Genomic DNA, 26,911 nt, shown 5'->3' on the forward strand with positions numbered 1-26,911 from the left:
TACTGTAGATGGATTAGATGTATAAAACCCAAATATTATAAAGCAGCAGTACTAACCTGTCATTATTCAGGGTATGATTCATCCTAGGAGACACATGTCCATGAATGTAGATCCTTTTTTTATTTTCCTTAATATGCTGAAAGTAAGTAGATATCCTTAATGCTTTCTGTTGGTACAACCTCGTACTTTTGGGGACTGGGAGGAAAGATTTTTTTCCCCATCTTGAAACTCAAGTATTTTTTTTTTTCTGATTAATGTTTGGTTTCCCTTCTTCCCTGGTGTTTCTGCCCCTGGGGTCTCTATTCCTTTTCAAAAATGAACTTCTGAAGAAAATTAGAGTATTTTTTAAATGAAAGTTCATCATAACTAAAAAAAAAGTTGAGGGTAAACACCCTGGAGTAGTCAGTGTACATTTTTTTTGTTTCATATCAAGAGAGAATAGCTTTTATCATTCTACTTTCCATTACGCAATTACCAGATTTAATGTATCCGCCTGACTCCATATAGACTAATCTGTCTTCTTGGAGACTAATCTGTTCTGTGTCTCAATTACGTGATTTGGCTAATGTTTTTCTGGGTCTGAAATAATTTTTACTTATTTTGGTTGAAGATATGTTTGTGCTATCCATAACACCACCCTTAAAAAATGGTAATTAAATTATTTTCCCATGCTTATGTATGTAATGGAAATTACTTTAGCACCTGCGTTATCTTTGTAACAGGGCAAATACAGAATTGCACAGGCTATGTGATAATATTTTAGCATTATATGTAATAGACTTTTTTCATATCCCTGGATCTGCTGGATGAGGACTGGCAATTTCTTGTAGTCTGACCTTGCAGAAGAAGGTCAGTACGTTAATGGAGCAGCACATACACCGAGGACATTGTTAACGCACTGCTTTCTACTCCCTGCCTGCCTCAGTACTCTCCAAATTTGTCTTCAGCAATACAAGCAAATAATTTATCCCACTTTCATGTTTTTGTAAGGAAAATGAAGAACAGAAAAAAGAATGGCAAGAAAGAGGGGCAGAGGCAGCATGAGAGTTACCTAGAGCCCGCTGACAAAAGTACTGTGTATGTGCAGAGGGAAAGAACATTTTAATTTGCTCTTTAAGACATCTACCTTAGATGCACAAGATAGAGAGACACATTTTCCCCTCTCTGTCTCCGATCCACTAAGGCTCAGTAGCCATTTGGCAGCCTGCACCACAAGCTGTATTAGGAGCCTGCTCAGCTGGAAATCCTAGTAGCTGGAATTACTTCCCCAAAATGTTATCAAGTTTTTCTTCTTTATGGAAGGAGTTCTGCTTGAGAAGAGACCTACATTCCCTCCCCTTTGGTGAGAGGTGAGAGTATTACCTTAAAATATTAGACATGGACCTGTTGGAGCAGGGCCAGAGGAGGGCCACAAAAATGATCCGAGGGCTGGAGCACCTCTCCTATGAGGACAGGATGAGAGAGTTGGGTTTGTTCAGCCTGGAGCAGAGAAGGTGCCAAGGAGACCTTATTGTGGCCTTCCAGTACTTAAAGGGGGCTAAGAAAGACGAGGACAGATTTTTTAGCAGGGCCTGTTGCAACAGGACAAGAGGTAATGGTTTTAAACTTAAAAGGGGGTAGATTCAGACTAGCTAAAAGGAAGACATTTTTTATGATGAGGATGGTGAAACACTGGAACAGATTGCCCAGAGAGGTGGTAGGTGCCCCATCCCTAGATGTGTTCAAGATCAGGCTGGATGGGGTTTTGAGCAACCTGATCTAGTTGAAGATGTCCCTGCTCACTGCTGGGGTGTTGGACTAGATGACATTTAAACGTCCCTTCCAACCCAAACTATTCTATGATGATTCTATGATAAGCAACGTCTCAAAAATGACAAACAGCTCCTGTTGGCCCCACCTCTCCCTGTGGTCACCACACACAGGAGCGCTGCCTGAATAAAGATGCCTTCTGGTATTGCAATGGGACCTTCTCTGCCACTGTCAGAGTGACATGCAAGAGTGTATGCAGTGGGTCTGCATGAATCCCTTTATTCCCTTAGGGCCCAAGCAGCATGGTTGGAGAAATGTTAGATAGAACTTGATTTCTTTATTCTTGGAAAATTGCCTCTGTGGGTCTGCCTTAACCAAACATGTAAAGCTGTGGTAGTGAAACCTCATGCAATTACTGCAGGAAGAGGCATCTTGGTCAAGTAACATCCATCTTCATCCGAGTTTAACGGGAACTTGAAAATCCTCAGTATGGATTTCTTCTGTGAGTGAAGTGAGGGCTCTTCTCGAATTAGCATTGTGGATGTAGCTGCGAAGGGCTGTGATGTTTGCACTCCACTCACTGTCAGCAGTTGAAAGCTAGCGCTGAGGGTCTCACAGACCCATTGCACACTATCCTCTCTGTGTGCATGACCAGGTCGCTTTGCAGCTCTCCCTGGTTTTGCTCCTCCTGTTCATACACTGTTTCTTCCAGTTCCTCCTATTTTTCTTGATTGCTCTTGGTCAAACTTGCTGATATTGCGCATGCATGCATCTTATCTCAGCTGGGTAGCCCTGTGAGGATACGCTCTCCCTTTTGCAGATGAGAATAAGCTTGTCCCAGAGAAGACAGGAGGATTGTGTGGCTTTGAAGCTTTCAGTTTGTTAGAGAAGTGAATCCTCCTCTGTGCAGCAGATCAATTTTACCCAACAGCTCTGCACAGGACCAGTTTTGAGAAACAGCTGTATTTCTCTGACAGTCTGGCTAATCTGTGCTTGCAGGACTGTTCTGTTTTTATTATTGTGATACAAGTGTTTACAAAAATAGAGGTTTTTTTTTCTATTTTTCATTTTTCAAATAGCTGAAAATCCATATGAAAAGTACATTTGTATGTGTGCCCAGATGTAGAGCCCCCGTTAGTGAGGCCAGCTGGGATTAAAGTCTCATTTGTATAATTTGTAAAGGCTTTGGAATTTTTCCTACGGTTTTCAGCTGTAAGCTGGAATTTAGCTTTTGTCAGACGGCTGGACAGCTTGTACAATAAAGCTTCCAACTAAAAATATTTCCTGTGCAATAGGGAAAACCCCACCAGGGAAAAATGTGCATTTTAAATGCAGTGACTACAAAGTTGGTTTGAAAAAACAAATTACTAAAAAAAGAAGGGAAAAAAAAAGGATGTCCTGTGTATTTTAAAGGCTTAATCAAAGAGAGCTCCACTCACATGTAGCACAGCTTACAGAAGGTTCATTTTCTGAAAAAGCAGAAATAGGATGGTAAGAAACTTAAGAAGCGCACACTGTGTGCTCAGGATTGTCACCTGCACACAGCAGTAACGTTGCACAGCATCAGATACCCTCACCCAGTCCTTATTTGCCCTTGCTCTGTGCTGGGAAGAGCTGCTGAGGTGCTGTGGTTGACTGAGCTGACATGGGGCTGGCCAGCTATTTACCACCTTGCCCATTTTCAACTGTCATTCAAAGAAGTCTTGCTTTAACTGCTGGATAAATGTCACAACGATGTCCAGGTAGTTTGCTGTCTGGGGCGTGCAGCGTCCGTCTCACTCCTCCTCCTACCATGACGGATGGGTGGGTGGCAAGGAAATACTTTTCTTACACCTCCCAGCTAGGGACCTGCATGGGACTTGGATTTGTAGGTGTCATCCTCCTGCTAGATAACACTTCGGTGCCTCCAGCTGAACAACATGTTTCTTAAGCTGTTCTGTGGCTGGTGGAGTCGCAAAGCTACAAAAACGTGTCATCTCGGAAAGGGGGTGGTGGAGTCGCTGCGTGCACAGCTCCCAGAAGAAAACAGTGCAGCCTAGTTTAGCAGAAGTTGGGCTGATGGGTTGAGATAACCAGTATGAAAGATGGGAACTGAAATGACATCTCTTCACTTCCCAGCAAAGATTTAAGGGTTTTGGCTTGTTTGAATTATTTTTTTTTCCCCCTTTCTTTTTTTTTTAAATAATCTTGAAATGAGCCAAACTTTCTCTTTGACTGTACGTGGTGATGATTCTTCTCGTCTTTACTGGCATTTCACAGCTGTTTGTCCACAGTTTTCTCACAATACAAGAATAGAAACAGACCTTAAAGCAGAGGATTGTTGTCTTTTGGGCATTCTTGAGCTCTATATTAAAAGCCCTGCATATTTTTTTAATCAGGATTACAGAATTAATTTGCATGGTTTATCCTCTGGTATTTTTTCCTGATGGAGCAGAGTTTTTATCTCTTTTGTGAAAATTTGTATGCTTCAAAGACCTTGCTTTTTGTTGTTGTTGTTCAGCTGTTTTTCAAGAATCTGTGAATTAAGAATGAAGTTACCAGAAACAAAAGCCTTCACTTAGGTAATTTGAATAACTAACTAAAGTGGTTTAATGTTCTGTTGTTTCGTTTGGTATCTGCTATGATAATGGAAAACATTTCTCATGTGGGTGAACAGTGCGTTTATTTGTAGCCATTTATGTTCAGTTGTATTTTGACTGCGAATACTTCTGTTTCATTAACATGAATGCAAAGTTCAATGACCAAATGTTCCTGCGAGTGGTTTGATCTTGCTCTCTGCATTCTGCAGTTTATTTACATGAGGTTTCTGTGTGAATCTTCCTTCACTTCAGTGGGTGGGTACAAAGGATAAATTCATAGTAATAGCACAGCAGGAAATGAATGCCTCTCCAAATGAGAATTTATGAATATCTCTTGCTGTTGTTGTTTCTTAAGAAAAACAGCAGGATGTATTCATTTTGAGGTACTGTCAGTGTGAATTTTTGTTCTTTTTGCCCGTCTTCTTTCAGAATCTGAAATAAAAATTACATTGATGTATTCTAGCAAGTAGAAACAAATATGACAGTAGAAGACAGTGTATCTGTGCTCAGTGTAGCTATAATAACTTGCTTTGATTCATGTTTGTGTTTTGCTTCAGCATGTTGTGTGCACGTGAGTGTCATTAAATTTCCTAATGATGCAGTATCAATTAATTCTTAGGGTTTGCCTGAAAAACTATCTAGTACTAAATGGCCAGGGTATGGAAATTCTTTTGTTTGAAAAAATATTGAGATACTGAAAATGTATTTTACTGCAAATCAAAATAGAAAAAGAAAAAACAAAAAAAAAAACCCAAAATTTTACATTAAATGAAATTTCTGGGGAAAAGGGTATTCAGATACAGTGACATAGTTACTTTTCCTTAAGGGGGAAAATTTTGTTATAGTGGTGATATTTTTATTTGTATATGTATGGTTTTTATGTCTTAAAATAAATTCTATAGATAATATACAAATGTCATAAATGTATCCTGTAATTAAAAATATGCTTATGAAAAGCACTTTGAAGTGAACATGTGGAATGTTCCAATTCAGGAATATGTGAGTATTCCAGCTTTTACATAGGCATTTGGACTGGGACTTGTTTCAATTTGGTTTCAAATATCCAATGGCTGTTTATTTCATTTTCATCTGGGTTGACAGGTAGTATTAATCAGCTGTGCAAAAGATAAGCATTTTAATGAAAGGCTTAAGAGGGAAATACTTGGCAGTGTGGTGGGGAAGTGATCTCCAGGCATTAAATGAAGTACCTTAGAAGGGTTGAGAAAAGAGGTTGCAAGTTCTTGGGCTCCATTTATGCCATTGAGGTGAGGACTACAGACCATTTTTGGCCACTGAATGATCCACAGTGACTGCAGTAACATCTGGGGCTTGTTACACACCAACCTAGACATGAAAGCAGGAGTAGAATTGAGAGAGATGGGCTTTTTGTGCAGGTGGGGTAGAATTGGTACAGACAGGACCATAAGGCTTCTTGAGAATGACAGGATTCAGGGTTTTCTCCTCCAGGAGAGTTATTTGCTATTTGATAAGGAGGTGTAACAGTTGAGGGCCTGGATTTCTCCCACAAGTGAAATTTTAGCCCATTGGTATATCTGCTGGCTAGTGAGGAGAGACACTTTAAACCTCATTTCTGAAAGTGGCATCCATGTAATTGTCAGTTTAAAGAAAATGTGAAGATAGCCTTGACTTAGTTCAACAGGATCCTTCTTTTTGAAGAGGTGGCAGTTTCTATGCTGCAAATCTCAGCAAGGCTTTGACAGATGTGTGACTCACAGCATTGCATAGCGCACATTCAATATTACCATGGCATATCTGGTGCTCTTGGTAGGATCTCATCCATTGGGTCCGCATTGTGCTAAATCATATCCTGACAGCTACTTTTAGTTTTCTTGAAAGAGTACTGGTAAGGCCTCAGATGACCAGTTCTGGGATCTGTATTTAAATGAAGTCATAGACTACTTGGGTGTTTTATTCTGTCCAGGAAAAAAACAGTGGGCATGATCAGATGGTTAGAAAACATGATCCGGGATGAAGCAGGATTCTATAGCCTGTTAAAAAAAAAAAAAAAAAAGGCAAACATCTTAAATCGTCTTGTTTAAACAGAAACAGGGAAGATTCAGCTTAAATGTTAAGAAAACCTTTCAATATTTGGGTAGGAAAGCACTGGAGTGGATGGCTGGGGGAGCTCTGCAGCATCGGCAGCCATTAAGAACAGACTAGCTGTTTATCTGCTGTGAGTGATATAGGTATTGCTCATCATGTGTGGGGGCAAGGGGAATACCTATGTGATCCCATTTCTTTCATGGCCTAAGGCTCTGCCAGAGTACCTTGAAAGCAGCAGTAACTTGTACTGCAAGCTCTCTGCAAGCTCCCCTGCAATGCAGCCTTTTAAACTTTTAGGTTCAGAAATCAGCTCTAAATAAAAAAGCATCAGTCAACTGATGCTCACTTTACAAAGCAAAAGTGGAGAAAGAATATTCACTAATGGCTGTAAGACATGCCAAACATAAACATGTTGTTATGGCAAAAGCTTATTAGCTCTTGCTGAGATACTGTCAGGAGCTGTATTAGATATGGCTTCTCACCTCTTTTACTGGTAGACGCCTGAAGAGAGTTCCTGCCCCTTCTTAGGTCATTGCTTTAACTGCTGTTAACTCTCCACAGTTGTGATTTTGCCCCTGGTGTTTATAGTCAGCTGAATTACAGTGGAGAACTGGGTTTGAAAACCCTCTTCTTTTTAAAAATTTATTTTTATAACTGCTGCAAAATCCCTATTTCCACTTGAGATACCCTAAAAAAACACAACACGCTTCCTGGGGGCAGTAGGTCAGGTTAATATGCAAAATATGCATTCATCTGTGAGCCAGAGGTTCCTGACATACAGCCTCATAAGGAAAATAAAGGAAAAAATAGCTCAGTTAAATTCTGACATGTTCTACTTTTATGTGTGTTTCCCTACTGGAGGATCAAACCATAACTTCAGTTATACATGGTATTGTCTCAGTGTTTTCCTCACCTGCTGCAGGACACTTCTCCTCTGTGGACAACAGACCTGAAAATGATCCTCACCAAACTCACAGCCTTCATTCACAAACCAGAATGATGGCCTTGTGCCCAACTTAAGCCAGAAGACTTTTTTAGCCTGCCCATTTTCATCTGAGAAGATTAACTCGGGACAATGTGCAAAAACCACTGAACCTGACCTATGTCCAACATCCAGCCAACATTTGTTCAAATCTTACCCTTTGCAGAACTCGTAAAAGGGAGGTGTCTTGTTGCAGTAAGCCTCTGTCAAAGGCACCTCTTTAATTCTGGGGTAATTTAATTGGGAGACTATAAAATTCAGGGAAGACCCAAATAGTTTTATAGGAAAAGTAAGTCAAGTATGTAGATGACTGCCAAAAAGGAAGGAGGGTGTGGTGATGGAGGAGTATGCACATAGTACTGGGTAAGTGAAAATCTGTTGTTAGATGGTAGCATGGGTGAGTATAAATGGAAAAAGGGTGTAAACCTGAACCAAAGATGTTATGTCAGGTCTGGCATTTCTCAGGAGGGTTTGAGGGCGTAAATGCTCTGGCTGGGTTACGGGAACCGTCAGTGGTGCATCAACTGAGTTTACAGGTATGTTCACCTCTTGTGCGTCATGGGCTTGACTTTGCCTGAACTCGTCGGTTCTGGAAGATCACAATATACCACGGAGCAAATCCAATCCATACCCACCAAGTTTTTTGTCACTGCATATGGCCAATATTTAATCATTCCATGTAATGTTTGTCAGCAAATGTATGCAAACATTCATCTGCAGTCTAGATATGATCTCCAAGGAATGTTGCTTTGTTAGTAGAGAGGTTAAAATTGCAACTGAGTCTTCTTTTTTTTTTTCTTTTTTCTTTTTTCTTTTTTTTTTTAAATAAAGCACCAGTTAAGCATGTTATTTTCTTAAGAGGGACACCTGTAACTTCTCCATTCTCATTTTCAGAAAGGCTGTTAGAGGCAGATGGTTTAGTCCTGATTTCTTACATACTAATTACTTTCTAATAATTAAATTATATGTTTAAAGATCAGCAATTTCATGGTTTGTTTTAATGTTGATTAGATCAATAAGTAACCACAGGGAGTGTGGGTCACAAATGCATCTGTGTGGCATGTAGCTGTAGACTTTACGTCAGAGAGCTTTGAGAAGGCCAAAAGTATGCTTAGATTTATGTTAGGTATAGCCAAATTTATGGAAGATGAGTCTGTCAAAGACTGTCTTTGGAGGGTGGTCTGTTGTAGTGTCAAACACAGACTCCAGAACTGACAAGTGCAGAGTGTGTCAAAGGCAGGGTCACTCCACAGTTGCACCTTTGCTGTCATCTCTTCCCTAGCATCTGCTGATGGCCAAAGAGGCTAGGTGATCCTTTATTTGAACTAGTATGGCCCATGATTTTATTTTTATGAGCCAGTAAAATATTTTAAGGGAGGGTTATGATCACTCACTGTGGCCTGCTGCATAATGCTGCAAGTGATTCCTGTGCTTTGGCACATGCTGCAGTGAGCAATCCTTGGCGTCTTCCTTTGGAAAGTCACCGACGCTTGGTTTAAAGGGCCCTGGTGGTAGACGCTTTAGTACTTCTCTCAACAGTCAGAATCAGGTAAACTTGTTACAAGTTTTGATCTTTCTTCCTTTCATAAAGTATATCTAGGTTTTCTGTACAAAACCTGCTCTGTCTTCCTCCCATATCTGGCTTCTTGACTGCTGATTTCAAAAGCAAAAGAGACAGAGTAAGCAAATTCAAGGGTTGCACATAGAGCTGTCTTTTGGGAAAAAAAAGAAATTCCTTTTTTTCCTCTGTGCTAACCTTAGTTTATTATTTCCTGTATGTTGCTCCATGTTGGAATTCAAAGGCCAAAACTGGTGCAGTGAATTTCTCAGTGAATGGTTGGAAGGGTGCATATTTTTAGGAAATGCCTTACATAGTACAATACTGTAGGTTGAGCTCTCTGAATAATTAACATACTGTAGACTGCAGTGCAGTTACTGGGCCAGGTTCATTTCTGCTGGCACAGGAAATCATGGTTTCACTGTGAGAGACACAGTTGTTTTGTTCCACTTGTGGGAAAGACAGATGGTGTTTTCAGTGGGTTGGACAGTTTTCATTTTGGGGTAGATGCTTTCACTTGAGACGGTCTCTCCTCTGCTATTACTTGGACTTTGCTGACCAGTGAGCATAGCATTCATCATGCAGTGCTGTAGCCTGTCCTGTGATGCACCTGCATGGGTCAGTGTGCCATGCTTTCACATGTCATGGTGTAAGCTGGGTGCAGTCTTGTGCTGTGGATAATTGGAGGAAGAAATTTTCTGGAGCAGCACTTCTTAAGTGATGGGTGATCTGCAGAATGCCATCAGAGGAAGATAAATAGAATTTCTACCTAAAGCTTGGCAAGGAAGTGGGGTGAAGAGTTAACAGTGGTCTTTTGGGCTAAATGTTTATGAGCAATTGTTCTTTGGGCATGAACAGCTGCCTTTCACAGGCAGGGGATATGTGCAATACAATCAGAGAAATATAAGTCCCATAATGGAATGACATGAGCTTGGCCAAAGCTTCATGTACAAAAGTTCCTGTTCAGGGCTTCATAGGGGCTGAACTTTCTGAATTTAGGGTTTTATTAAGTCTGATATTTAGCAAACTGAGCATTGGCAAGATATTAATGTGTGCAGTGCTTGTGTGCTATAAGTAACGATTTATCCTGAAGGGGAATGAAGGTGAAGTCACATTCTTGAACCTGGGAGTATGTTTGATTTCAGTGAAACTGAAAGGAACTGCAATACTTTAATTCAACAATTTATAAGGAACCGTATGTTACAAGCTCTAAAACATCAGCCCAAGGGAAAAAGCAAATATTGCTGTTGGCAGAGGAAGAATATTTCAGGATGCTGAGTTCGAAGCAATTTTACTCTAAAACTGAGTAAATAAGAAGTGACAAGCTAAATCCTAATTGTTTCTCTGGGCATGAGGCTGAGGCCACTCGGTGCCTGGGAAATGGAAACAAGGGCCTTGAGCTTTGTATTCTGTGTAAGGCCAGTATGGGGTGAGAGCCTTTGTCAGGGGGCCTGTGACAGACAGTATGCCTGAGATGGCATAATCTGGATTAGCTGGAGTTTCCCAGAGAACTGATGTGTAATGTGGTGCCAGAGTAACCAGGGGATGATGGACGTGCAGCTCCCCAGGAGCGGCAGGGCTTCAAGGATGTCAGTCCTACAGCACCACTCACCAGCCTGTGGGGAAACATCATGGTTAAAGACAAGAATATTTAACTGCAGCATGCCTCTGCCTCCTGCCCAGCAGCATGGCTAAGGTAGTTGGCTTTGGAGGCATCCTGTCTACTGGTGTTCCAGCTCTGGCATAGCTCAGCAGGCAGTCTTCCCCTGGCTCCCAACCCCTCCACCTCTTCACTCATGGCTTAGCCTCCAGGCAGTTCAAGGAGCCTTGGGAGTTTATCTAGCCAATTGCCAATTGTTGTGGTTTAGCCGGTAACTCAGCCCCACACAGCCACTCGCTCACACCCCTACCGGCGGGATGGGGGACAGAATCAGAAGGGTAATGCTTGTGGGTTGCAATAAGAACAGTTGTTAATAATTAAAATAAAACTATAACAACAGCAACAATAATGCAGTGAAAAGGAAAACAGTGAGAGAGGCGTGAAACCCGGCCGGGGGGAAGGGGGAAATGAACCACCAAAACAACCTGCACGTGATGCAGCCGCTCACCACCCGCTGACCTGACGCCACCAGTCCCCGAGCTGCACCAGCACCCCCCATGTGCCAACTGCCCCGGTTAATGCACTGGTCATGGTGTCACATGGTATGGCATCAACATCCCATTGGCCAGTCGGGGTCAGCTGCCCTGGCTGTGGCCCCACCCCTCCCAGCCTCTTGCCCACGTGGCAGAGCTTGGGAAGCTGGAAAGGTCCCTAACTACTATAGGCACTACAGTGAAGAGAATTAACTCTTTCTCAGCCAAAACCAGCACATTCTCCACCCCTCATTCCATACCATTTACACCATGCCCAGGTCCCATACAATCCAATACAACCTTACCAACCACCACTAGACATCAATACACAGACATCATTCCCTTAGTTTATGGACCTTCCCTGTAAAATATCCATTAAAATGTCCATTGAGTTTGCCCAGTCCTTGACTCTGGGCTCATATCAGTCTTTCAGGGCAGGAGAGATGGTGTGTGTTGGGTTGGGTTGCTGCATACCAAGTCAGTCTTTGTTCCATCACTGCTGCACTTTGCTTGTTTCATCAAAGTTCATCTTCCATGGATTGGGAGATTTGTACTATGATATCACTGATATGGCATATAGCAACCACAGAAGAGATGACATACAATATTACATAGCAGTTTGCATTATGCCATTCGGTTCATTGGCTGTTTTCACCCAAGATCAAATCCTCTTGTGGGACACATCGGAATTCTCCATCCTCCCACATCAACCACCAAGTCCACCCACATCCTTGAGCAAAAGCAGTCCCACGAATAGGTTTGCCTTTGCCTGAGGCAGGAAAAACCCAGGCCGTCTTCCCCAGCATATTTTTTACATGCACTACAGGGACTCTATCCCCTTCCACAGTACGTAGGATTTCTGACTGGGCAGGGCCAGCTGAACTGGCAGATCCCCTCATGTTAACTAACCAGATGGCTTTTGCTAAATGTGTATCCCAGTGCTTGAATGTTCCACCCCTCCATTGCTCTCAGTGTCGTTTTTAACAGTCCATCGTACCATTCAATTTTTTCAGAGGCTGGTGCATGATAGGGGATGTGGTACACCCACTTAATGCCGTGATTCTTGGCCCAGCTGTCTATGAGGTTATTTCGGAATTGAGTCCCATTGCCTGACTCAGTTCTCTCTGGGGTGCCATGTCGCCACAGGACTTGTTTTTCAAGACCCAGGATAGTGTTCTGGGCAGTGGCATCAGGCACGGGATACATTTCCAGCCAGCCAGTGGTTGTTTCCACCGTTGTCAGTGCATGGCACTGCCTTGGCAGGTTTGTGGGAGTGTGATATAGTCCATTTGCCAGGCCTCTCCATATTTGTATTTCAGCCATCGTCCCCCATACCACATAGGCTTTACCCGCTTCGCTTGCTTGATTGCAGCACATGTGTCACATTCGTGGATAACCTGCGCAATAACATCCATGGTCAAGTCCACCCCTTGATCATGAGCCCGTCTGTATGTTGCATCTCTCCCTTGATGGCCTGAGGTGTCATGGGCCCACCGAGCTAGAAATAGTTCACCCTTATGCTGCCAGTCCAGATCCACCTCAGCCACTTCAATCTTGGCAGCCTGATCTACCTGCTGGTTGTTCCGATGTTCTTCAGTGGCCCGACTCTTGGGGACGTGAGCATCCACATGACGTACTTTCACAACCAGGTCCTCTACCCGGGCAGCAATATCTTGCCACAATGTGGCAGCCCAGATGGGTTTGCCTCTGCGCTGCCAGTTGCTTTGCTTCCATTGCTGCAGCCAGCCCCACAAGGCATTTGCCACCATCCAGGAGTCAGTATAGAGATAGAGCACTGGCATCTTTTCCCGTTTAGCAATGTCTAAGGCCAGCTGGATGGCCTTTACCTCTGCAAACTGGCTCGATTCACCTTCTCCTTCAGCAGTTTCTGTGACTTGTCCTGTAGGACTCCATGCAGCAGCCTTCCATCTGCGGTGCTTTCCCACAAGGCGACAGGACCCATCATCAGTGAACAGGGCATACTGCTTTTCATCTTCTGACAGTTTGTTATAGAGTGGGGCTTCTTCAGCACGTGTCACCTCCTCCTCTGGTGATAATCCAAAATCTTTGCCTTCTGGCCAGTCCATGGTCACTTCCAAGATTCCTGGGTGACTGGGGTTTCCTACTCAAGCCCGCTGGGTGATCAGTGCAACCCATTTACTCCACGTAGCATCAGTTGCATGGTGTGTAGAGGGGACGTTTCCTTTGAACATCCAGCCCAGCACTGGTGGTCGGGTGCCAGGAGCAACTGTGCTTCAGTACCAACCACTTCTGAAGCAGCTCGAACCCCTTCATATGCTGCCGATATCTCTTTTTTAGTCGGAGTATAGTGGGCTTCAGACCCTCTGTATACACGACTCCAAAACCCTAGGGGTCGACCTTGGGTCTCCCCATGTGCTTTCTGCCAGAGGCTCCAGGTAGGGCCATTCTCCCCAGCTGCAGTGTAGAGCACATTTTTTACATCTTGTCCTGCCCAGACTGGCCCAAGGGCTACTGCATGAACTATCTCCTGTTTAATCTGTTCAAAGGCCTGTTGTTGCTCAGGGCCCCATTTGAAATCATTCTTCTTCTGGGTCACTTGATAGAGAGGGCTTACAATCAAACCGTAATCTGGAATATGTATTCTCCAAAAATCCACAACACCTAAAAAAGCTCGTGTTTCCTTTTTACTAGTTGGTGGAGACATGGCTGTTATTTTGTTGATCACATCCATTGGGATCTGACGACGACCATCTTACCATTTGATTCCTAAGAACTGGATCTCTTGTGCGGGTCCCTTCACCTTACTTTGTTTTATGGCAAAACCAGCCTTCAGAAGGATTTGGACTGTTTTCTTTACTTTCTCAAAAACTTCTTCCGCTGTGCTGCCCCACACGATGATGTCATCAATGTATTGAAGGTGTTCTGGAGCTTCTCCCTGTTCCAGTACAGTCTGAATCAGTCCATGGCAAATGGTAGGACTGTGTTTCCACCCCTGGGGCAGTCGATTCCAGGTGTACTGGACGCCCCTCCATGTGAAAGCAAACTGTGGCCTGCACTCTGCTGCCAGAGGGATTGAGAAGAATGCATTAGTGATATCAATTGTGGCATACCCCTTGGCTGCCTTTGACAGAACCAGCACAAGATCTTAACTGACCTGAGGCTGGATGTCACTCTAGGGCATGGGCACAGCAGGAGAAGCACAGGGTAACAATTTTTAAAGCCCTATTTTTCTTCTTCTTTTCCTCAGATAAAAAGTTTTTTTCAGCAACTGTTTTATTTTGTTTCTAGTGAGCTTGATTGGTTGTTAGCTGATCATCTGTTGTCTGAGAAATTGCTGCTGTGTTTCAGGGCTGAGTAGTGTTGATGCCCATTCAAGAATATTAAGCAGCTGTTTAATGAAGACCTTTGTTATGATGGACATTACTTTAGTGGGTACTACTGGGTCCTTTTTATTTTTTCCTGTTTTACAAAGTAAAAACTATGGGGAACATCTCACAAGTAAGTTATAAAACCCTGAAAATTTGAGTTTATAATGAAAGTTACACCCATCCCGAAAGTGTGCAACTAGTAAACACAGTGGTAGTGCTGAACTAGTTGGGGGAAGGAAGTGAGTTTAACACATTTAAAAACAATAGATGAATATTTGAAGAAGCACCTTTTACTGTCAAAAGGAAGTATAAAAATTATATTTAAAGGTATTACTCTGATTATTACACTGTCATTAAATACCTAAGGGTCATAAGCTCAGATTTCCAATATCTGAACGTGCTCTGGAACATTGACAGAATCAGTGGGACTGCAGGGAGGCAATAGATAGTGTCATTTAGCCTATAGCGTGATTCCCATTGTTCCAGTAGAAAGATGGCAAAGATCATGGATGAGGGGAAAGGAATCAGGCTCAAGAGGCTCAGCTGGCAGCTGGGGCTTTAGGGGACACCTCCACCTTGAGCGCACATAAGAAGCTCTAGCAAGGTGGCATCAAACTCATGTTTAACATTTCACAATACATATATGGATGTGAGCTCGGAAATAAAAAATTGCTTGGCATAACCTTTTGTATAAACAGTTGTTGATGTGCAGGTGAAGTTTGTGGCTCTGGTTTTGGAGTGAGATTGAGGGCTACAAGAGTTTACTGGCCTGGCTGTTGGCACAAACTTACGGAAGATACGCTGAGATAGGAGTGGGAAGCCAAAAAGTAGTCTTCACTTTCCAGTGCAAGTCAACAGCAAGGAAACTCCAAGTGCTTATGTATTCACTCTGACATTTAAATAACCTAAGTTTTGATTTCCAGCCACACCTCCTCGCTTACTGAGCTGCAGTCTAGTTTCTGTAAGTGACAAGTTCTTCTTGTGGGAGAAAAGATCTCACAGAGTTCATGGAAAAATGTTGTTATAAATGCTTTCCTTGTAGTTCAACTTGTGTTATGAGTAGAGATTAAGGTCACTAACATTAAGTTGGTACTACCTTTTAGAGAAAATTCATTGCAGAAGCTTCATATTGCCTTTAGACCAAGTAAAACCTCACAACTTTTTAGAAGAAATAGAAATTAAAGTGCTAAATCAGTTACTAAACAACCTCCTCTGTTTTGAGTATTTAATACTTGACATCATGCATAAGTGGTGTCTTTCACATGATCTTCTTGTCATCATTGCTAATAATGAGAGAGATGGTTCATGTTCCCACTCCCCAGCACAGCTGGTGTACTTTTTTTTTCCTCAGGAGAAGGCTAAAGATTGAGTATTTGGGTGCAGCAGGAGAGAAGTGCACTGAAAACCGCTTGTAAAGATTTTAATGGGCTTATCCATGGCTCTTACGGTGCTACTTGATTAAAGCAAACACATTGCTGCACTAAAAATACTGGGGCTTTATAATATTTGTTCAAGTTTTAATTTTATTAAACAGAAACTGTCTGCCTAGCTTTCACAGTTTCTAGTAAGGCAGATTTTAAAAATCACAGTATTCTCCTCTGCCAAAAGCACATCAAAATGCTCAAACTCAACTCCATGGCAGTATTATATAACATAAATAATGTCCTTAGTGTTTAAGGCTACTTGGCAATAAAGACATAGCAGTCTTTATGGCACAGAGCATTCCTGCTTCTTTAAAATGCATACCACTAATATCCTTTAAGTGTGAACTTTCATTTCATGGGGAGAACTTGCACACTTTCTGTTAGAGGTAATAAGGGAAATGTTTAATTTTAAGAATTGAATGCTAGCGCTGTCATGGTCTTTCATTATTCTGGACTCATGAACTGCTTTTGCAGAATACAGCTTTAAAATACAGGTCAACATTAAAGGATTTTGAGGCAAAAGGATAAGGCAAAAATGCTCTTAATTCTCTTTTGAGTGGGTCCTTTATTTTAGTATCTGTAAAAGAACTACTCTCTTCTCCAAATCCCTCCTCCCCAGGAGGAATCAACAGCGACATTGTGACTTATTTGAAAGTTAAGAGGCTGAAAAGCTTTAGAGGAGGCATTGTAATCTGCTATAAAATGTGTGCAGGACAGAGGCACAGATTTGGGGTTGTTGGTAGCTCTCCAACACAGGAGAGAAGCATGAGATGATTACTCACAAAGTGTTAATCCTGCAGCAAAAAGGAAACTGAAAAAAAAATCCCAATCCCTGTGTTTACACCAGATTAGCTAGTATAAAGAAGCAAGCATCTCTTTTTTTCGTTGTTGCTTTGAGATGTATAATCTATCCTTTTGACTCTCCCAAAATTCACATATGGAAAATACTATCACTACAAATACGAAGCCTGTCTCTAAAATTGTGTTAGTTGCAAAGCAATGTCTCACCACATTAAAAAACCAGTGCTGTTAGCGTTCTGTTTTTACAGAAACAATATTTATCAGATCCAGAAAAACATGGTTACATGTGGAAAAAGATGGGGAAGCAGGCTTGCGGTGGGTCCCATCTCTCGTTTTTCCCAAGTTCCCAGGTCAGCATTCATAAATTACTATCTTAACTCATACAGTTTGTACAATGAGACAGGTGACTCTCTCCTTTTGGTACCTTGTTACTGTGAATATTAAGAACTGGGTCTGGTTAGCTTCCAGGAAGATGACAAGTTTAGCATTTTGAGCTAGTGGAGCTGAGGTGCTTGGTAGACATGCTAAGGTAGTTGGTAGGGATCTTGAAAACCCTAAAGCAGTGTGCTTGAGGACGGTGCTGAGAGTCCACCAGCAGTGATAGTGCTATTTCGTGGACAGTGTGGAGAATACTGTGTTCACTGGGCAGAAGAGCATCCTTCCTGGCCAATGCCTTCTGCTAAGCCGCTTCCAACCCAGTCATGCAGACTTAATTTTGTCTATCATAATGATTGTGACTCCGTGCTATTGACTGAAATCTTACAGCCCCAGCACCTATAGAAACTCAGCAGACAAAAGTGAATCAAATTCAGCAAGCAGAAGACATAGTGTTTGTTCCTTTCTGATGCCATTTCCATGAGAGCAAATGGTTCCTGCCCACAAAGGCGGCAGGTTCTCAAAACGCCGAAGAATTGCAGGTTTGGGAGAGACATTTGCCTTCATTCACAGAGCCATCACTGTGCCAGCAGCCAAGCCCTGGTCAGTGGGTCAGGACTTGGACAGGCATCATAACAGATTTCTCAGTGGCAGCATTATCAGAACTCAGAAATCCTGTACTTCACAGACAGGCCTAGGCATGCTTCCCGTTGCTCATGCTCTATCACCAGCCACTTGTGCTTCATCAGATGCCAGTCATCTGTGCACCATGTGAAAGGATATTTTCCAGGAAAAAAACAATTTTTGCCCTTGTCACATGTAAGTGATATGGTGAATATTGGAGCTAGTCAGCCTCACGGGAACCACAGTTAGGCTTGGGATGTTACTGTGCAAACAGTAAAGGGCTAATACTCTTACATTATCTGTAAACATCTCTCCTTCATCTAATTGCTGGCACAGCATACAGAAAACATATGCTTCTGTTACATTATGTGCTTTTTCTTCAGTTTTTGTCTTCACTAGAGCAACTAACGTAACTTTCAGAGTTCACAGTTTAAATATGATACGCTTTACTGATTTTTAGTTTTAATTTCCCACTGCTGGTGTTTGCTACTAAACACTCTCCAGTGGTGACAGAGAAGTGGACTATATCATGATGTTCTGCTTTATGTGAAGTGGATATTCCTTTTTTAGCAATATATTGAAACTCAAAATCAGGAGCAGGACTAGAAGCATTTAGTTGAAACCCTAGGCTCAGCGTATTTGTTATCAAGTATCTCTCGACATTCAGTGCCAAGTAAGAACTACATTGCTAGTCTCTCAATAGGTGAGATTTTATTTGCGTATTAAATGGTGTGTGTTAAACAAAAATTGTCAGTTGTGACTTGCTTTGCACTTTATAAAGAAAACTCCAGGGTATCTGAAGGAAAATCTAAAGGTTACAGTGGGGATTTAATTTAATTTTGTTTTTCATCCACAACCCCAGATTTAAAAAGCTGAATGAAATTATCTGACATCTGGAAGTGCTGAAAGTCCAGCACTCCTGATAGCAACATTTCTTTAGGGATTCATATATTGACACCGGACACTAACTGTAATCTTTTGTTTTCTAAAATCTTAGTGTTAAGAATCATCTCTTTGGAGCTTGTTACATAATTAAGCATAGGGCCTCTAGTTCCAAGACCCCAATTTTCATAATTATTACAAAGGGGACATTATGTTTTCAGTCTATATTAAAGACTGTTTTATATGAAATGTTTTCATGTCCCATAAAAATATCTTGGTTCCTGCAGTGTAAGTGCAGTAAGTTAATGAAAGATAAACTACTGTGGCAATGAGCAAAGGAACAAATGAGCTCAAACAGGGAAGCCAAGCACTCAGACTTATTTCTCCTTCATGGAGTCTTTTGGGTAAGTCAGCTTTAATTTATAGGTGGACCCCTAGGATCCCCCTCTCCAGCGACGCCTCTGGTAGGAAATGTACAGGTCTGCCGTGGGTTACCCTGCAGTAACCTGTGGTTGTGGTTGTATGGTGCAGGTTATCTACCACCCACTACTGAAGTAGCAGGTAGGGCAAAAGCCCTCTGCCATGTGGAAAGAATACAGAGCTTGACAATATCTTATGGCTTTATAAAAGTATGTGAGCTCTGGGGACAAATCTGTTAGGTTGAATTATGGACAACAGTGATGCTTACTGTTTAAAGTAGGAAACCAAACTGCAGTTGTGAGTCCTTCCCTCCAGAAAAGGTTGTCTGCCTACCCTTCCTTGCTCATTCTGCTTTGAGGTCCTTTAATTAGGCTTTGTCTTCTTTATTGGTTGCCCAAATGAAAGCAGTGATATATTTTTATGAAAATGTTATTTTTCGTCGTGCATTAATGGGCTAATGTTCATACATTATCTGTAAATCTGTGTAAATAAAGGCTATTTTAAAAACCTGCCTGTGCCTTTCCAAGACCTGTTTATATTTTTAAAAATGGCTGTAGTGTTAGCATTATAATGTAAAAGGGAAGAGTGTCTCGTTTGCGATGATAGTAGGAAAACCAAATAAAACCTTGAGTAATGTGAAGCAGTTATTTGTTCATAAGTTACCTTTTTCTTTTCCTCCCCTCAGTATACCAGCCACTTGCAAAGTACAAATACTAAAGGATTATGCAGAAATCAGTATGTTTATGCTCTGAGGCCTAAAAGATCCTTTTTTACATAAAAGGATGGTAAACAGTTTTCATTTATTTGTTGAAGAATCATTCCAAATATGTAGTTTATTTTTCTGTTTTAGGCTCCTAAGGACCCAATCTCTGGATTGGTACTATAATAATGTCAAAAGCCGCTTTAAGTGTTTTGGAAGTGCCAAAGTCCTGAAGAACTTATACAAGAAGCATAGACTGGAGAGTGGAGTTTGTCCTGATGTAACAGGTAAGAACAGTTGTGTTGATTTCTTATTAGTTTACCTACTTTAACACACAAGCTGAGACAATGGAAATTCTGAGATTGTTTTTTAAAAGGATTTTTTAAGGCTATTTTTTTAAAATAAATACTTCAGTGGAGATAAAAAAAAAGAGGTGAAGTGTCTTAAAGAGCTGTTTAAGAATTCAAAAAATGTTTAATCATATCTTCAGTTCGTAACGTAAATTGCAGTCTGTATTCTAGCCCATGTTCCAAAAAGTAACACAATTTTGAGTAGTTAATGAATGAGAAAATTTTACATTCAGCATTTGGCCTTGGAGTATATTTCCGTGGCGTTTGAAGCAAAATCTGGTGAACATGGGATACATTCAGTATCCAAGTTGACCGAAACTTAGATTGTCCTCACTTGGAGTTTTGCATGCTTAAGGATCTGAAACTGGCCACATCTTATTTTTGTGCTGATGTTTGTTAATGATTAAAAGATGGCAATTAAGTATTGGCGTTGCCCTTTTAAATGAGAAGACACAATTCTCACTTAACTATGGTATCACAATGCATCACCCCATAAAAAGAGTAACTGGAGATATAAAATGAGTTAGAAGAAGTGGCATTTGGTGTCAACTTTAGCAAACTACTGAAAACACAGCTAGCTGAATGTTTGACATTTCACTGGATTTATTATACCAGATACTGTCCTAAAGTAATTATTTTGAAATTTGTACAAAGAGTGTAATTTTTTCTATAGTCTTTACTTTGTCTGTTTCTGAAATTATATAGGATGATAAGTGGACTCTAGTCCTGAGTGAAAATTTTAGATGTTTCTTGTGAATATTGGCATAAAAGCTTCTAGGGAGAAGCAACCTATGCATTAAATTCTGATCTATTATTCTTTTTGCTTTCTCTGGGTCAAATTCATTTTTCTAGAGAAGATTCCTTAACAGTTGATAATAAATATGTATGAAGACAAGAAAACCCAAGTCCGTGAGGGCAGAAGTGGGACACCAGAATTAAAAACTGTGGGGATGGATCCTTCAGAACTTTACTATGATGGCCTTTACTTAAGCCGTAGTCTCACTGAATTTTGTCCTTGAATCGAAGTGTGAACAATGCAATGAGGAGTTGCAGTGGCATGTGCCCTCTCTGTGAGACCTTTCTAAGGAAGGCCTTTGAGTCTAAATGTCACTGCTAACTTTCTTCTACTTTCCATATGACTGTTAGGTAAACCTTTTGTTCCATTTGAAGATAAATGCTAGTATGCATGTCTGGGTTTTGGCTTATTTATACAGCATTGCCCTTTAAAATGCAGAATCTATTTCAACCCCAAATGTCATATTAAAGGCAAATTCCCTGTACTGAACTTCTACCATGTAAGTTTTATACCTAGTCGCTTCTTCCTCTCTCTCTCTTTTACTGTACAAATAGTTTTCTCCAGCCAAAATGAATGAGAGGTTTTTCGTATAAAAGCAGTCATGTTTTGTACAAAAGCTGCTGCAGTCATGGTTTATACAAAAGGTAGGAGAAATTTTGTGGTTATCCCTCTTTGTGTGCAGTGCCACTGTATCTTGAGTGAATATTCTAATCTAATAATGCCTCTGCTGTTAATGGGTTCTTCCTGTACTAATGCACAGTACTGTCTTTTTTGAGCAGAAGGAGGTTTCTTTGAAGGAAGCTTTGAAAATGAAGGGAGCATTTGTGGCAGTGACTCTACATTCTACCGACAGACAGAAGGTATGCTGCTAAAACTCGTTTGATTAAAACACGGTCCACTTTGAATTACTGGATAAAATAGCCTAGAGTGCTGGTAAGTCTTGTTCACAGATCCAACAATCTTTTAGCTGAAACATTTAGCAAGATACTAAAAATCCTTTCTGTACCATGCTGGGATATCTTGCTTCAGGATTACAGCTAATACGTGCTTATTCTAGTGTGATTTTTCTTTACGTTCAGTTTTTCTTTCTTCTCTCCCATTTCCTTTATAACGTTTATATATATTTTTTCCATTCTCTTTCTTATATTCTGTTGGTGTTTATAGGAAGTTTACAAATTTTCTTCCTATGATTTCCTCCTAACTATTTTGCTGGATTCTAAAATAAGCAACAAAAAAATACTGTGTTTTACAGTATTTAATATTTACATTTAAGAAGTAACATAGAGATTGAGACAAATTTCTCTGTCTTAATGTGTTTATTTTATGGTGCATAATTATGGATTGAGGAAATTAACTTTATCATGAACAACCAACGTTTTTAATATATGTACAGATTGAGTCTGAATTTTGGAGTTCATTATGCAAAATGTAGATTTATAAAGAACATGGTGGGTTTTCTTATTCTTTACCTAGGACACAGCATGATGGATACCCTTGCTGTGGCCTTACGTGTTGCAGAGGAAGCAGTGGAAGAAGCTATTTCTAAAGCAGAGACCTACAGTGACAGCCTGGTAACATTTTCAAAAAAAACCATTGTATTAATTTAAGTCGAACAATAATGTTTCTTTTAATTTGGGTAGTGGTACAAAACCAAGTAGATACAAAAGCAAACACACAGAGGTAGTGACTATCTCATGCTGTACCTAAAGAGTTGGGTGTGGGTTTTATGAACTTGTATCAAAGATGCATGTTGCATTTCAGAAGGTGACATGCAATGTAAATACCTGTAATTTCTTCCCACAGTGCCAACAGGGCATATTATCCATTTCCTGATCTATGCAATTTCTGTGGAAAGGCTGTTTTTGTATGATTTTAGCAACTACAGATATCCATTTTCATGCAGGACAAGCAGAACGAGGCTTGTTACTTGCAGGAACACAAGGAGGACCTCATAGAAGAGCTTGCCACAACCATTGTGCAGAAGGTATGACATGCTTTTTTTTCCCCTAGCTTGTTTAATAGCCAAACACAATCCTTTAGTCCGATCAGCTTCAACTCTGCTAACAGCAAAAGGGAGGACACCAGTGTAGAAAGTAGAGTGAATGACAAGTTGGAACTTCAACTATCACAGTATAGGCTTAATCAGCTACAGCTGAGAGAGAGATCAATTTACAAGTAAGCATAATCCAGTGTCTAAACTGATGGTCTACACCCTCAGACCTGAGAATTACCACTCCCTCAAGTCTGTGATATCCATGCTTGGAAGAGGTTGCCCCTGCTCGATGGAATTTTACATTTGTGCTTAGCTTCCCAAAACTCAAAGTTTTCCAGCTTGAGGAAATGTGGCTCTTGACCATACCAACGCTACTGAGCCCTGCATCTGCAACATATAGAATGAAAACATTGATCACTAAAATAGGACCCTGTTAATGATGCTGTGAGAGAAACACTCAAAAAATCACAGAACCCTCTGTGTGTCTGATTTACGTGGCTTTTTCTGGAAAGCTCATTCTTCCTGCAAAGCTCACAGTTGGCGCTGACGCAGCACAGAAATGGAGGGCTGGTGGGAACAAACACCCCTTGGGTTTGTCTGGACAGTCTGGAGCAAGGCAAGATAAGCATGAACAGAGTGCTGCTGAGCTCCCGTGATCAGTAAAGCAACCACTCTGCTAAGTTAGTCTCCCTCCATGTCAACTAAGCTAATTGCCACATGTGTGTATGGGATATGGCATTGTTACAACGTATGGATCACACACCAGAAGAGGAACATGTTTATAAGGCTATCAAGAAAAGACAGAAGAGCAGCTGCTCAATGGAAAATAATCTGCCTTCTTTTTTAATAGGGATGTTAGAAGATTAATTCTGCTTATTGGATCTTTGATAGTCCATAGCCTATTGCAGCCAAGCTTGAATTGCTACCACTTTTGTCAAAAGCTGCCTAACAAGATCTTTTTATGCCATAGAATAATATTCTCTAGATATTTTAAATTGGAGTCAGAAAAGTTGTGGAAATTAAGTATAGCAAGGTATAATGTGTCAGTGTAGGGAGACGGGTAGTCTATATGATCTTCTCTCTCTCTTAAGATGGTGTAGATTTTCAAAAACAAAAATAGTGCCTAGACACCTAAGACCTCTTTGTTTTCAGCAGAAATGTGTCCAGAAGTCATAGGAGCCTTTGAAATTCCCCTCATATATTGTATTTTATGTTTCTTTGCAAAAATTCTTGTCTGAGAAAATACTTGACACTTAGATGCTGCTAAAATTTAAAGTGTTACTGTAGGAACAGGTTTCCATGTTTATTTAATTCACCTCTGATGTTCCTACATGCATTGATTATGATTTATTGTATCGATGCTTATGTGCTTGCAAGTGTTATGACTTCAGATGAGAAGAAATGCATGCAAGTTGTCAGAATCATCCTTGCATGAACTGGAGCAAAAGCAAAGGGAAACTCGAATGTTCTTCATAGGCAGTTTGCCTTGAGACAGGGTTAATGTAGTTTTTCTCCGTATGGCTCAGACAGTATTTTCCAAGCACCTTTTTATTCTCCTCTCCCTTACAGATTATAAAGAAGCAGAAAAGCAAAACTGAGCAGGCTGAGGCTGACTTTGAATGGCCTCCATCCAGGAGCAGTGGCCTGGCATCTGTTGCTGTCTCAGATCAGAGTATGCTGACTTTTCCAGGGAGCCGCAGGGGGTCCTACACATTATGGGTGAGTGACAACTATTGATGTTTTCTGCTGCACAAAACTGCAAGATTGAAATAACAGATAAATATATTTACTGCCTGGAACAGTACATAGAGACTTGCAGAGAGCAAGCATTAAACCTGTGTTTGGACAAACTGTCCCTCAGTTGCATGCTTTACTAACACATCATGGTCATAGAATTACATCACAGACACTGTGTTGTATTAGTGAGTGTGTTGGGGAGGACTAAGTTTGTGATATGAGCAATCTTCCTGCTCGATTTGAATGCTGACAGGACTCAATGCCTTAGTGTTTATTCCTTAAAACAGTTTTTATGCTCACTTAGCTCTTATTTGGATTTTTGCTGAATGTTATATTTTCTTTTGTACAATGTTAGATTTCTGTAATGTTTTTTCTCCGTAGCCGCCATCAAAGAAAATAGCCACCACCAGCAACAAAAAAAGTAAATCCAACCGTAGAGCACCATTTATGTCTTACACTAAAGAGTATTTCCTCCTCCTTCTACTTGTTTCTCAGCACAGTGCCTTAAGCTCCTGCTATAAAGCTTAAGAAAATCTGACAAGCTGCATTAGTAACATTTTAAGAAGAGTAGCAAGGGAAAAGAAGTGAAAATAAGCTCTAGGCTTGGATAGGCTGTGTCATAGTTGGAGGGTGAGGACAATGACAGATGAGTTCCCGTGCATTTTGATACAGCAGTTTAAGCTGCTGCTCCCAAATGTCCTGCTACTGTGCCAGTAACCACATCTCTCCCCCACTGGGCAAAGCCACCAGAACTGAACGTGAGCTGTGCCTTAGTTCCCACCTGAGTCTGCTAGCTTACACTGCAAGTGAAGATAGATTTATTCCACAGTGTAAAGCTGTGGGCCAGAATCGCTGAGATAACAGATTCACATTCTCGTCCCCCACCCATTTCAAATTGAAGGAGCAATGCCTTTAAGCTGCTGCTGTTGACCCAGCAATCATAAGGCAGGGTGAACGTGTTTAAGTACTTTGCTTTGTAGCTCCTAGGCAGCTTGATTGTGGAACATAAGAGCCAGGAGAGGGAGAGTTAATTTGTGTTTGACTCAACTAGTTTTCTTTCTGGAGTTTAAGGACAGGACCTAGGGCAACAGCTGTTCAAATCCTCATTTATTACAGCAGAAACCTGTTGTTGTTCTGCATTTGGAGAGTTAAGCTTGAACTCAATAAATTTTGAAATTCTGTTCTGAAGTAACAAGTTTAAGCCCCAGATTTTCACCAGAGGGAGCCTCATTGGTTTGAGAAATAGTAGACTTCATCGAAAATATTGGAGTAGCAGAAATGTCACGTTAAGGTGAGAACAGCAGCAACATACAGCTTCAGAACATCTGCGGCCATCAGTCAGTACTAGAGATCCAGATGTGTACTGTGCTTTGTAAGGACTTTCTACCTCTTTAAAGGGTCTTTCATCACATTTGTCACTATTTGGTCCAATTGTCTTCCCACAGCATGTTAAGGAACACAAATGAATTTGGCCATCTGGTACGGGATTCTCCTACCCCTCCCATAAATTCAGTTTCTGCCTTTTGCTTTGCTAGGGTTGTTTTATTGTTTTCTTTTGTCCTTTGAAGTGTGCATGTCTTTATTTTTGCTTTGCTTTGAATAGAGGAGAATTTTCTTAGTATAACCAGAGACCCTTGGAAAGGTAGCGTAGATCTAGTTGCTCCCGTAGCTAGTATAGTTGCAGTTATGTTAGTCTATTAGGCTAACAGAAATAAAGTCACAGAAGCTCTAACAAAGGGTCTACTGGAAAGCGTGCTGAAAGGCAATTTGTGCAGAGCAAATGTAGAGCAGCTTGTCTTCTGTGTGGAAGATAATACGTGCAGTTTCGCTAGCACAATAAAGCCAGTAACATTCAGTTACTTAAGGCAGTTGCATGCTATAACACTGGCCTTTAGAAACACATGTTTATTATTGCATTGCATTTTACTACCAAAGTCACTTGCTTACAGTGTGGGGGGAAGCTATAATAATCCCAGATATAACTGTGCGGTTACACCTGCCAAGCAATTTTTATTTTAATCGCAGCTATTTGTGTGTAGCTCATCCATAGCAGCCAGAAACTTCCAGTGGGCTCTGGAAGCCCTGCATTACCTCTCTGTTCATGCCTCTTTGCAGTATGAAGTAAATGCTGTGTGCAGAAGGCTTGAGCTACGTAAGCTGGAGACAACACAGTGCTGAGACCAAAAGCATGAGACCTGCTGATCGGAGAAAAATCTATTGATCTTCACATTAAGGAACACACACACACACACACACACACACACACACATGGTATCTCCCTGAAATACATTATTGATTGTTTAACTGCAGTACTATGGTGTGGTAGTAGCTATAGGTATTACCTTTTCTTTCTTTTCCTCCTAGATTTCTCTGACATCCCTTGCCCATGCTAAA

General features: G+C 41.0%; 1 protein-coding gene across 4 annotated transcripts in view; it reads left to right on the forward strand.

The window, feature by feature from the left end:
• MYRIP (myosin VIIA and Rab interacting protein) overlaps positions 1 to 26,911 on the forward strand; it is a 236,577-nt gene that overhangs the window by 162,482 nt on the left and 47,184 nt on the right. For all 4 annotated transcript variants that reach the window (XM_064444043.1, XM_064444040.1, XM_064444041.1 and 1 more), the window contains 5 exons: positions 19,792 to 19,928; positions 21,567 to 21,647; positions 22,261 to 22,358; positions 22,691 to 22,771; positions 24,350 to 24,499. In XM_064444043.1, coding sequence (XP_064300113.1) covers positions 19,792 to 19,928; positions 21,567 to 21,647; positions 22,261 to 22,358; positions 22,691 to 22,771; positions 24,350 to 24,499 — 547 coding nt within the window. The remainder of the gene's footprint in view (positions 1 to 19,791; positions 19,929 to 21,566; positions 21,648 to 22,260; positions 22,359 to 22,690; positions 22,772 to 24,349; positions 24,500 to 26,911) is intronic.

The sequence above is a fragment of the Phalacrocorax carbo genome, chromosome 2 (genome assembly GCF_963921805.1).
Source record: "Phalacrocorax carbo chromosome 2, bPhaCar2.1, whole genome shotgun sequence".
NCBI classification, from domain to species: Eukaryota; Metazoa; Chordata; class Aves; order Suliformes; family Phalacrocoracidae; genus Phalacrocorax; species Phalacrocorax carbo.